Source organism: Globicephala melas, chromosome 10, assembly GCF_963455315.2.
Source record: "Globicephala melas chromosome 10, mGloMel1.2, whole genome shotgun sequence".
NCBI classification, from domain to species: Eukaryota; Metazoa; Chordata; class Mammalia; order Artiodactyla; family Delphinidae; genus Globicephala; species Globicephala melas.
In genome coordinates this window covers 85667055-85679831 of record NC_083323.1, presented here as the reverse complement: position 1 = coordinate 85679831, position 12777 = coordinate 85667055, and the positions used below count along the sequence as shown (strand labels likewise).

At 40.7% G+C, this 12777-nt stretch overlaps 1 protein-coding gene across 1 annotated transcript in view; it reads right to left on the bottom strand.

Annotated features, from left to right (window-relative positions):
• Positions 1–12706, bottom strand: part of RECQL (RecQ like helicase) — a 32802-nt gene extending 20096 nt beyond the window's left edge. Inside the window, exons 1-4 of the mRNA XM_030841415.2 lie at positions 12600–12706; positions 10231–10278; positions 2387–2584; positions 1323–1502 (exon numbers count right to left, since the gene is read on the bottom strand). Of these exons, the coding sequence (XP_030697275.1) occupies positions 1323–1502; positions 2387–2584; positions 10231–10246 (394 nt within the window). The 5' untranslated portion in view covers positions 10247–10278; positions 12600–12706. The remainder of the gene's footprint in view (positions 1–1322; positions 1503–2386; positions 2585–10230; positions 10279–12599) is intronic.
• Positions 12707–12777: the final 71 nt, after the last annotated feature.

Sequence of the window (12777 nt, the reverse complement as noted above, 5' to 3'; positions counted from 1 at the left end):
TAAATTAGGAGTTTGGGATTAACATATACACACTACTATATATAAAACAGATAACCAACAGGGACCTGCTGTAGAGCACAGGAGACTCTACTGAATATTTTGTAGTAACCTATAAGGGAAAGGAATCTGAAAAAATATATATACATATATATGTATAATTGAATCACTTTGCTGTACACCTGAAACACAACACTGTAAATCAACTATACTTCAATTAAAAAAATATTAAAATAAAAAAAAAGCCACTTCCTCAGGCCTTCCCTAACAGCCCCTAGACCAGATCTTTGCACTGACTTAATTCCCTATTAAAACCTTTATCACAAAACCCTTAAAGCAATTGCTTGCAATTAAGCTGTATTCTCTAGACCAGGGGTCAACGAACTAAGGGCCGGTTGCTTGTTTTTGTAAATAAGGTTTTCCTGGAAAACAGCCACAGCCATCCCTTTACCTATCGTCTGTGGCTGCTTTCCTGCTACACTGGCAGCTGAGCAGTCGGCACAGACCTCACGGACCGCAGAGCCTCTCCCATTTACTGACTGGTTCTTCGAGGAAAAGTCTGCTGACCCTGCTCTATACCCCTGGTAGTCCCCAAACAGCAGCATCAGTGTCATCTGAGAGCCTGTCAGAAATGCAAGCTCTTGGGACTCACACTAAACTAGAATCTGCATGTTGATCAGATTACCAGCTGATTTTTATGCACGTTAAAGTTTGAGGAAGCACTGCTGGCCACTGAGCTCTGTGAAAACGAGGACCACGTACATCTGCTGACTCCAGTATCTCCAGGGCCTAACACCACAGCAGACACTCCACAAAGACCTGGGGCTCGACTCCAGGCCTACTGACTCCTTTTCTAGGGCTTTTTCTCCTACAACATGTTCTTTAATGATGTTTCAGGAACCAGATAAAAGAATGAATTACTCTCAGTCTTTTTTTTTTTTTTTTTTGCGGTACGCGGGCCTCTCACTGTTGTGCCCTCTCCCGTTGTGGAGCACAGGCTCCGGACACACAGGCTCAGAGGCCATGGCTCACGGGCCCAGCCGCTCCGCGGTATGTGGGATCTTCCTGGACCGGGGCACGAACCCGTGTCCCCTGCATCAGCAGGCGGACTCTCAACCACTGTGCCACCAGGGAAGCCCTACTCTCAGTCTTTAACATTCCCTCTCTAGGTGAATCCTTTAAATGTGTATTAGTGGAGAGATAAATCAAACAAAAATGCACTTGATTTTGGCAAATATAGGGCTAGACATTTTTTTTAAAGACTTAAAGATATATTCAGAGAAATAATGTTTCTTCACGTTAAATTAATGTTGATTAATACCCACCATCTGAACATAACGCTGGTAACTGGTAGCATAAGCTCTTTCCCCCACCTGTAGGCATAACGAGAAATACCTCCTTTCCAGACATTGTTACATTAATCGTTTCCAGTTGAAGTGACCTGAACTTCTGCAGTTTAAAGACATTTTGCAGAACATCTTTAACTTTACCAGACCATGGAAAATCTAGAAAGAGAAAAACAAACCAGATAGATTAGAACTATTCAGTATTATGAATGAGACACAAATGTGAATGGCTGTTTTTATAATAGAGAAGAATCAGATCAATATATAAGACTTTTAATACTATGAACAATTTAACTTTTATAATAATAATTTTGAGATCTGTTTAATTCACGATGCTAAGCAAAATCATACTTAATGATATATCATAAGAAAAAGTACATCAGAAAAAAATGACAACATTTGCCGGTGATAAATAACAGAGGAGAAAGGTGTTTGGTCAGGTATTTGAAAAACAGTCTGCATGTCCATCAGGAAATTCATAGCATCATAGAAAACTCAACTATCATGAACAAAGTTAACGATTACCTGAAATTTTTGGTGTAAATATCTTGTTTAAAAATGGACACTGGAAAAAAAGGCCCACAAAAGCATTCAATTCTTTCAAGAGTTATAGTATTCCACAATTAATGATAAACAAGATGCTTGGCAAGACCCTGAATCAAGAAAGGTTTGTTCACTAGGGCAGGAGAATGCACTGCCCTTCAACGAGTTTGAATTTTTTTCTCAATTGTTTAATTTTTTCTAGTTAAAACCTAGAAAACTGAGTTAAATAAATATCTTATTTTTCCAAGCCCGATTAATGTTGCTAAAACCATATTTGGACAAAATAATACATTGTGAATAATAAAGGCTTCATTTAAAAAGAACATGGGTAAAGAATGGTCTGCTTCCAAGTTTCCCTGCCACTTAAGGAATGGCTAGTTTCAACTCTTAAGCTACTAGAAAGCACTGACCCAGGCACAATGATTTAATTCCAGTTCATAGAACTGAGAAGAAACAAAACTGGCAAAGATAAAAAGAAAAACAACAAAAAAAGAGCAAACCTTCTTTATTCCAAGAGGCAGGTGACGAATCACATTCGCTGCTCTCGCCAGCATCAGAATTCTCTAAACACTGCTTTAGTCTCTTTGTTAGGACATTTTTTTTCTGAATAAGCTCCTGTTGCCTTTCCAGAAGTTCTTGAATTTGAATGTCTACCACATGTAGCTCACTGGTTATAGAATCCAGTTCCTCACTTAGAGCTACGAGGGAGGAAAAAAGATATAATGACCAGACAGAGTTAATCACAACTTTAGGTTTCCTTATTATTGATTTTTACATATTCCTCACCATCAAAATTATATACTTACCGTAGTATAGCAGAGTGGTTAAGAGCATGTGTTTTGGAGCCACACAGACCCGAGTTAAATCTTAGGTCTTCCTCTTACTGGCTGAGTGACCTCAGGCTAAGTACCTTATACTTAACTGAGCCTCAATTTCCCTATCTGTAAAATGGGGATAATATTAATACCTAGCTTTCATAGAACTGCTATAACAAATTAAATGAGATAGCATATTGAAAGTTCTTAACACAGTACCTGGCACACAGTTAAGCATTTCATCAATAATAATTTTTTTTATTATGTTGTAGGGCAGTGGTCCAACCATCTCCTAAATCATTTCAGTAAAGTGACCAGACTTTGAAGCAAGAGGAAATTATTTAAAAGTCATACCCTAACTACTTAGCTATCATTTTACAAAAACATTCATATTTGGGTTCATACTGTGACACTGCAAGGAGTCGGTGATTATAACTACAATGATGTAACAGTAAAGAGAGAAATCAAGCATGCTACTGCAATTGGCATTACAAGGCCAGCATGCTAACTTATAAAGAAGCCTTAACATATGACTCTAATCAGTCCAAATATTAAAGTCAAAGTGAGATTTCTTTTGATATCACATCACTGGAAGCTAGAAAAATTTTATAGATTGGTGTTTTCTAAAACATCTGCCTGCATTAATCAGTGTCCAGTTTTTGTTTTGTTTTTTTTGTTTGTTTTTTTTCTTGGCCATGCTGCATGGCTCGTGGGATCTTAGTTCCCTGACTGGGGATTGAACCCTGGCCCTCGGCAGTGAAAGCACAGAGTCCTAACCACCGGACCGCCAGGGAATTCCCAGTCAGTGTCCAGTCTTAATGCCTTTTCATGAGATGAAATCTTACAGTTATGATTTAAAATAGGATGCTCCGGTGGCTTTGTATTCTACCAACTGCCTGCATGATTCTTGGTTAGGGCTGGCCACCAAGGAAATCTGTAGGAATGAAACAGCAGCCAGGTTTACAGTCAGGAGGCTGGCATAAGGTCAGGTGTTGCTGCAGCTCACTCCCGTTGTCGCTGATCCGCTGGCTCACCTTGCTGACAGGGGGCAGAAGCAGGGGCAGGTTTACCCACAGCTTCTTCAGCTTCTTTGAATCCTTGGCTGGGTTCAAATGCAACTTTCTGCAGCAAGTGCACCAGCTCTTCTGCAGGGCACCAGCGTCCTGGAGGTCAGAGCCTTGGGGACAGTGACACATCACATGAGTCCCAATGACACACAGGTTCCACTTGGTCCTAATGCGTTTCAGCTCTTCCTTATCCTCCCACATGCCACATCCATCCTCCTGACCCTGCTGCTGGCTCTTGTGACTTCCAGACCAGCAACGGACTTCTTCACCAGTTCCCATGATCATGTAGAGACTAATCCCTGGCATAAATCCCTTATATCACTCATAATGATTCAGCTTCTCTGATGGAACCTGACCAATGCCAAATGTTGTCCCAGAGGAACAGAACCTTAATGGGTTCTCTGAATCGCTTCTGGGCCACCTGGAATTGAGTCTCTGATCTGATTAGATTTAAGGGTATTAATGACCCCTCTTTGCAGTAGTAGAAGCGATAATGGTATTCCACAGCATGCAGTAGACAAAGTTAAATTATCATCTATAGATACCAGTAATTAAGTACCTAGAGAAGGCAATGCTCTGGGTGACCAAGTGTTTGCTGTCACAGAACATTTTTGTAAGAATAATGGGGTCGGTTGGTTGCTTGCGAGTATGCTGGAGCACTTGATGAGAGAAATGCAGGGTGTCCATAAAGGGACCTCAAAGTTTCTATGACTGTCCTAAACAAAACCCTTATCTCCAGAGATTACTGAAAACAAACAAGTTTAAATTCTGCAGGTGGCTGAATTATGATACAAACTGAATTCCCAACCTCGCAGGGACTCTTCTGTTAAAGTTAGGACATTGATTTGGAAGGAGTGAGACCCTGAAATCGGGATGGGAACATATGGGCAGATTCCAACGAAGCAGGGGACCTTGAGCCACTAATTCTGCCAAGTCTTTTTTGCCCCCCCTCCCCTTTCTGAAACAGCCTCCTCCTGCCTGTTACGGTCTTTCCTGAGGTAGATGCCCTGCAAGAGCACGTTAATCACTCGAAGGATCCGCCCCCACCACCTTCCAGTGCTACAAGACCCACGAGGCCCCAGAGGATGAGATATAAAAATGTGAACTGTGAGAAAACATGACACACACCAAAAGAGTTGCATTTGCCAATATCCATCACCAGAAACTAGAGAGTATACGTGGGAACAGGTCCTAAGGCTACTAAATCAAGGTGGACAGCATACAATATTGAATGAAGCCAAATTTACTGGTGTGGACTCAATAAGAAATTCTGGATTTAGGGACTTCCCTGTTGGTGCAGTGGTTAAGAATCCGCCTTCCAATGCAGAGGACACGGGTTCGAGACCTGGTCCGGGAAGATCCCACAGGCCACAGAGCAACTAAGCCCATGCTACACAACTACTGAGCCTGTGCTCTAGAGCCCGCAAGCCACAACTACTGAGCCCGTGTGCCACAATTACTGAAGCCCGCACGCCTAGAGCTAGAAGCCACAGCAATGAGAAGCCCGCGTACCACAATGAAGAGTAGACCCTGCTCGCCACAACTAGAGAAAGCCCAGGCAGCAGTGAAGACCCAACGCAGCCAAAAATAAATAAATAGATTTATTTTTTAAAAAGACAGGACACAGTCCAACAACAAAATTTAAAAAAAAAAAAAAGAAAGAAATTAATTCTAGATTTAGTGTGCTAAATATAGTGGCCAGGAGTGGCTCTAATAATTTACTTAGCTAGTCCCAAAGATGAATATCAGAAAGTTGGGAGGGCTGGAGTGGCTGTTCTCTGTAAGCCAGGAATGACCATGGGAAGTACTGCCTTTGAACTAGACTACCTGAATCAACGAGAATGATGGATTCTAAGACATGGGGGCTAAATGCTGGGAATTCAGTTCACGACCAGAGGAAACGTAGATGTGGCTGCCATACCCGGCAATAGAGTAGAACAGTCTGACCCACAGAGATCTTCGGCAGTAGCTAGCTGATCGTGATGTCTGAAATGGAAACAGACGACTTGATCTGTACAGGCAGAATACAAAGGCCTGATTCTGGTAAACACAAGCCTGATTTGAATCACCGCAACGGAGACATAGTCCTTCAACCAGTTCCCAGAAATGGCCAGTTTATAGACCTAGAGTCCCTTGTATAAAGTGGAAGTTGGGGCCCTTTGAAAAAGGACTCTCCTACACAGCTAAAAATTTATGTGGTAAATCTTTCCACTATCCTTCTCCAGAGAAACTTATCAAGGTAACTGTGTACTGGGAAAAGGAAAATAACTTCTCAGAAATTATCAGACTTCAACCCTAAACTGATAATTCCTGGAGAACTAAAATGCCACGGAGATCCACCAGTCAGAGTAGGGACTGGACAAGCAAAGCCGATGATCAATGCAGTTTTGCTTGGGTGCATCATGCAGTGGGTGAGGAGGTCCTCCAACCTACTCTGTGGTTACTTCCCCAGTTCCAGCAGGCATAATTAGAACAGGTATATTCAGCAACTGGCTGAGTTCACATGTAGGTCTCCTGACCCAAGAGTAAGGACTATTATGGTAGGAAAGACCAAGTGGAAGGCAGATAAGTGTGCTTACCTATCCAAACAGTGAATAGTGCTCTTCCCACTGCCACTAGTGAAATGTTTGCTTCCCATCCCTGAAACTTTGGACTCTGCTGGTCTAGAGGTCTCAGTTAGCGAGGAAGAACTCTTCTACCAGGAGGAAAAGCAACGGTTCCATTTAACTGGAGTTGACTACCACTTGGCCAGTTTGCATTCCTCACGACAGGAAATCAACAGGCAAAGAAGGTGGTTACTGGACTGGCTGGGGGGAGTGATCCTGACCATTCAAGGGAACTGGATTGCTATGACACTGCAGAGGAAAGAAGTGTGTCTGGAATGGAGGGGATCCTCTAGGCTGTCTTTTGGTATTCCCATGTCCTCTGATTAGAGTTAATGGAAAACTACAAAAACTCATTACAAGCAAACCGCTAAGGCATATCCCACCAGGCAAGGCCCCATGACCAGGTGAGGTGCTTGCTGAGAACAAAAGGATATGGAATGATAAGTTGAAAAGGCAGTTATAAAATAATAGCTATGACCACACGATCAGGTGAGAACCAAGAACTGCAATAGCTATAAGCATTTCTCCCTTATTTTGACATTCCTATATAAGCCAAATTTGGGTTTTTCTTGTTGCTGGTTGGTTGGTTGGTCGGTTGATGGATGGGTGGATGGCTTGATTGATGTTCCTGCTCGCGTTCCCCTAAATTCTAAAATAAAAAGTGTTAATAGTCTCTAACCTCGTATCTCAGGATTTAAGTTAGAAGATTATCAAGAAGGATGTGATTGAGCAAGAAGAGGAATGAGCGTCACGCAAAGATGAAGAAAAAGAACTCCTGTCCTCTTCGGAGGAGAGGATCAGTGTATATTTGGTTGGACCAGGGACAGCTGTATCATGTTGGGGAGCCAGAGATTTAGAAGGTGGAAGTGAAGCCGTCGCCATATTTTCCATATTTAAGAAGGTCAGTGCAAGGTCAGGCCTGGTGACCTCACTGGCATGGGGCAGCAACTGGGTCCATGATTCCAGCTGCTGCTAGATATCCTTAGGGAGACAGCAGGGCCTGCAGCTCCTCTAGATCCTGTTGGTTCTCCTCCCTTGGCTTCTCTGAACACTCAGCCAGGTCATATGCAACTCCACGGGGAAGGACGTGAGCATTTTGACAGGTCCTGCATCACCTACACTGGAGGCTCTGAGGCAATAAGAGACTGATCTAGGTTCCGGTAAGATTCATCTTCGTGGGGAGCAGTTTGTTTGGGCATTCCCCACTGCATATGCATCTTCTCTTCCTAACTGCTGGCTCCTCCAACTTTGGGCCCAGCTCCAGACACGCAGGCAACAGACAGAAAGAAAGAGCTTAACCACTTCCCATATTCACACCAAGTAGAATCCCTACAGTTAGTCCCTTCTATCTCTCATAGTGGCTCTGCTTCCTGATCAAATCCTACGTAACAGAGATGTTAATGTCAAACTACGCTACAAAGTCAGTATCATCGTACCTTAGATAAAGTCCTGATTAACTAAGAGTATAAGAAAATAGAGCTAGTTGTAATAAATCAGGGTCTTTTAATGTTTTTGTTCAAAATTATGTCACCTCTATTGCCAGCATGGACAACACATGACTTGTATTATTGGAGATGAGATTGAAAAGTGAAAGATTTCAATAATCCGTAACAAAGAGGGCTTATTACTATAATATATCTCAAGAGCACATAGTATTGAGCAGGAATCACACTCCAGAGTTCCTAAGCTTACAGCTGATGCAAGGGAGGTATCAGTCTTCAGAAACAGCACATTTTCTAGCAATATCCCATACTGAAATGAACAACGAAAGGAAAGGGATTTGCCACGAGGGAAGCCGTCAAATCCAAATCAATAAACTGCCTGAAGGCAACTTCAGAGGCATTTCAAATATAGTTCGACAAGTGGGTAGAACAATAGAAGAGGTGGGTTATTTGAAAGGGGCACAATATTGTAAAGGCAATGATTCAAAGTAAGCATCTCCTCTTAAATAAAATTTATCTATGTCATTACTCAGTTATTTTACAAGCATAGCCTACTGAGAAAGCTTAAAGTCTTGTTAAGTAGAATAACTCATTTATGCATTCCAAAAATAACTATACCCAACTGAGGCAAGGTTCCGTAACATCTCTGAAACCCTCACCTTTGTCTCTTAGTAAAGAACATTTGGATTAGCATTTAATATAACTTAAATTGTTACTATTTATTATTAACCCTTAAGCTGTGAGAATGAGTCATGAGACAAAGCCAAAATCTATGTCACTATTTTTTTCATATTTATATTTAAATAAATTGTAGTTTTTAGGGGTGGATGGGAGGATGCCATACTTAGGGAAACCATTTCTTTAAAGTTTGAAAAGAACCTAATCTTTTTACCCCACTGTTAGTGCTAGTATGTAGCAAAGGCCATATTCACTATATCCTACAAAGGACAGGAAAATACCATAGAATAAGTTCCTCACTCCTGCCATCCACTTCTTTACTGAATAGTCAGCAAGACCTCACTAATAAGCACAACAGAATCTAGCCAAGTTTATAAAAACAAGCAATGGATGGAAATATACCAAAATACCAAGAGTAGCTGCCTGGAAAAGGTCAAATGGAAGTTTTTCTTTTATACTTTAAAAACGTTTCAAATAGCTCCACTTACAGGAACTTATCTTAAGGAAATAATCAGAGACGGACACAAAGCTTTTGATTCAAAGATGTTCAATGCAACCTTTTTTACATTTTAAAAATGGAGACAGACTGAAAGTTCAACACCAACACCAAAAGTGTTAATTGTTTAATGTCACTTCAAAACAATAAAATACAGAACAGTATTAAAAATAGAATATTTACAACATAGAATTTACTTAACAATATGTCTATACTCTATATCTACATTATGTTTTTAAAAATCACATTACCAAACATTATGTACAAAACATTAAAAATTTTGTTGAAAAACAATACATCTAAATGTTACAGTATTAACCTGACTAGTGAGATTATAAATGATTTATATTGTCTACTTGATAAGTTCCCAAATGCTATCAAGAAACATATCATTCCTTGGAACTCTTATGTATTGTTTTTTGGGAACGTAAAATGGGATCGTCACGATGGAAAACAGTACAGTAGTTCCTAAAATAATTAAACATAGAAACACCATGTTAACCAGCAATTCCACTTGTAGGTATATACCCCCAAAACTGGAAGCAGGGGCTCAAATGGATACTTGTACACAATGGTTGTACCAGCATTATTCACAAAAGCCAAAAAGTGAAATAACCCAATGTCCACTGACAGACAAATGGATAAAGAGAAGGTGGTATATACATACAATGGACTATGATTCAGCCTTAAAAAGATACATGTTACAAAACAGATGAACCTCAAAGACATGCTTAAGTGAAATAAGCCAGACACAAAAGGACAAATATTGTATGATTCCACTTAAATTAGGTACCTAGAATGGTCAAATTCACAGAGACAGAAAGCAGAATAGTGTTACCAGGGGCTGCAGGGAAGGGAGGACTGGGTTTAACTGGTACCGAGTTTCAGTTTGGAGGGATGAAAAAGTTCTGGAGGTGGATAATGGTGATGACTGCACAACAGTGCAAATGCACGTAATGCCATGCACGTAATGCCACTGAACTGTATGCTTACAAGCAGTTAAAATGGTAAATTTCATTAAGTACATTTTCCCACAATGAAAAAAAATCTGAAAAAACATCACTTCTATAATCAAAATTTTTAAAACAAGTATTTTTAAAATTTATTTTTTATTAATTTCTATTAAGACTTTTTTAGAGCAGTTTAAGGTTCACAGCAAAATTGAGGGGAAGGTACAGAGAAAAACATGCAATTAGAAAAAGAAGAGAATGAACTACAAAATGTAATCATCTCCACTAACCTGAAACGGATGCCATTCTAAAGTTGAATTGGAGAGCCAAGTTTCTTTCTAAAAGTGAAAGAAAAATCAGAGCAACAACTTTTTAAAAACAGTACTGTTGATGATGCTCAATGATAATGTCATTACTAAGCACAAAAAAATGTTAGAAAGTAAACTATATACTGCAGTGACCTTTCAATAAGGACTACATGCTTCTTCCCACTCTACATTTTTATGGAAAATTCTCTAGATTTCAGAGAAGTGTCCAAAGTCACATAAACATATAATAACAAGTATGACGCCAAGAACACTGAACAAATATCCACCAGACACAAAGCGATGTCACAAAAAAAGAGCAAAGCTTTGAGGTTAAACAGCTTTACCACTAAATTACTGTGTGATCTTAGCAAACCTAAACAACTTGTTCGTCTCAGCCCCTTTCCCTGTCTCTAAAATTGGGATGGTGTAGGCTATTTTACAAATAACAAGTTGGATAGATTCAAATATCCCAGATGAAGCAAAATCCATCAACATAATATTCAAATTAATAATTTAACATTTTACTGAATATGTGCTTTAAAGGGTTACAATTTAGACTCAATCTTAAAAGAGGAATTGGTATTCTACAGAGGGGTGAGATTTCAGAGGGAGAGAACATGAAAAGGTCAGAAGTGGGGAAAAAGCCTGGTTTGTATTAAGGAACTCAAAATATTTCTGAATGACTAAAACTTAAGAGTACACACGAGCAAGTGGAAGGAGGTCAGGTTGGAGGGTAGGAACTTTATTTAGATTGTCCATAATCTCCAGGAACACCTCCCCCAACTCTGATATGGAAAACCAATATTTTCCAAAACTAACTTAGAATGTTCTCCAAAGCTTCAGCATCACCCTACCCTTACTCAAACTGCTGACCTTATGCCCTTCCTCATGTAGAATTCTGTAGTCACCACTAGGCTGGAAAAATAAGTAGGGTCTTCTTTACCTTGCTAAGAAGTTTGGAAGGGCCACACCACTAAAAGATACTGAAGAAGGGGAGTAAACCAAGGACTTCTAATTCTTGATCGATATGAATATGTCTTCACCATTTTGTGGAAATATAATTCTCCTTCTCTAGACTGTAAGGTTCTCCAGGGGGGTAGGGATTGAGTCCCTTCACATCTGTATCCACATAGCCTAGCACAGTGCCTTGCATATAGTGCAGGCTCAGGTTTGCTGAGATTGAAAGCAGAGGGTTTTTCTATACTTATGAAACGATGTAATCTACAACCATTTTGCCCCACTATTTTAAACGACTCCTTTGATTATACTGTTAAAAAACTGCTCATAAACTCCTTTCCCAAAGGATGTGATTTAATAGCAAAAGCTATCTGAACATAAAATATGTTCAAAAATTAATGAGCTATCTATAGCATGTGTGTCAGAAGTATACCTAGGCACTGCTAAAATCCAAAACAAACGGAGAGCAGTCTTGAAAATTTCCTGGGCAGACAAAACCAGCACAGACATACAAACAAAACTTAATTTAGCTTATTTTGAAAGACTAACTTGACCTGGGGCATTTTTTTGTTTCTGCCTCTGGAAATCAGAAGCAAAACTCCAACTGTTTCCCAAGGTTGCTAGGAGGTAACCACTAATCAATTCCCTATCCTTTAAGAAAATGTTAATATTATAACCAATCAGTGTGAAGAATAAACAGTCCTTACTAAACAAGCTGCTTTATAACAATATAGCCCTGAGCCTAATTCCGTGTTTCGATTTGAGTGCTCCCGGTTGGCAAACTGTCTTTTTGGTGTGTACACATGAACTTTTACTAATTACTACTTCCATGATTCAGTGGTTTTACTTGCTATATCTTAACTTTTGCAAGCATCCTCAGGAAATATTTTACAGGGTCTCAGGCAGTCATGCATGCTTGACACCAAGTACCAGAGGCTAAATCACACACACACATCCTCCAACTCCTCGCCCCCTGCGTTTAGACGCAACAGCAATTTAATAATACCCTCCCTTACGCTTAGGCGTTCCCAGTGGCGTTTCCCAGTAAACAGTGGTTGCAAATAAACAGGCTGTGGTACCCAAGCCTCCTGCACGGAAAAGGCTGGTGATAAAAAAAGACCGGTCGGCAGTGGAACGTGCCCCTAAAGGACCGAGTTCCATTAGAGCTGAGCGATGATAGAGAGTTCCATTAGAAGGGCGAGGGCCCCTGTTTCTCCCCAATGTATTGGTGGAAGGAAATGAGCCGGCCTCCCCATCAGCCAGGAAAAGGAATGTTAGCTGTTTCAAAGCGGTAACGGGAGTTACCCCAGAACGTCTCCCCAGGGGGTTAAGGGACATCCTCCCCTCCTCGGCCTCCGACCCCAAAACGCCCCTGCCTCAGGTCCGCTACTCACCGCTTTCAGACGCGCTCCAACGAAAACTTCCCGCCACCAGGCTTTCCTTTCTTTCCAGCCAGGAGCATCCACCCTTCCGGGTCGGTCCTTTCAACCAATTGCAAGTAATACCCTTCTCTTATTGGTCGAGGGGTGTGGCCACCATGTGCGTCACTGAACAAAGCCACAGGTGATTGGT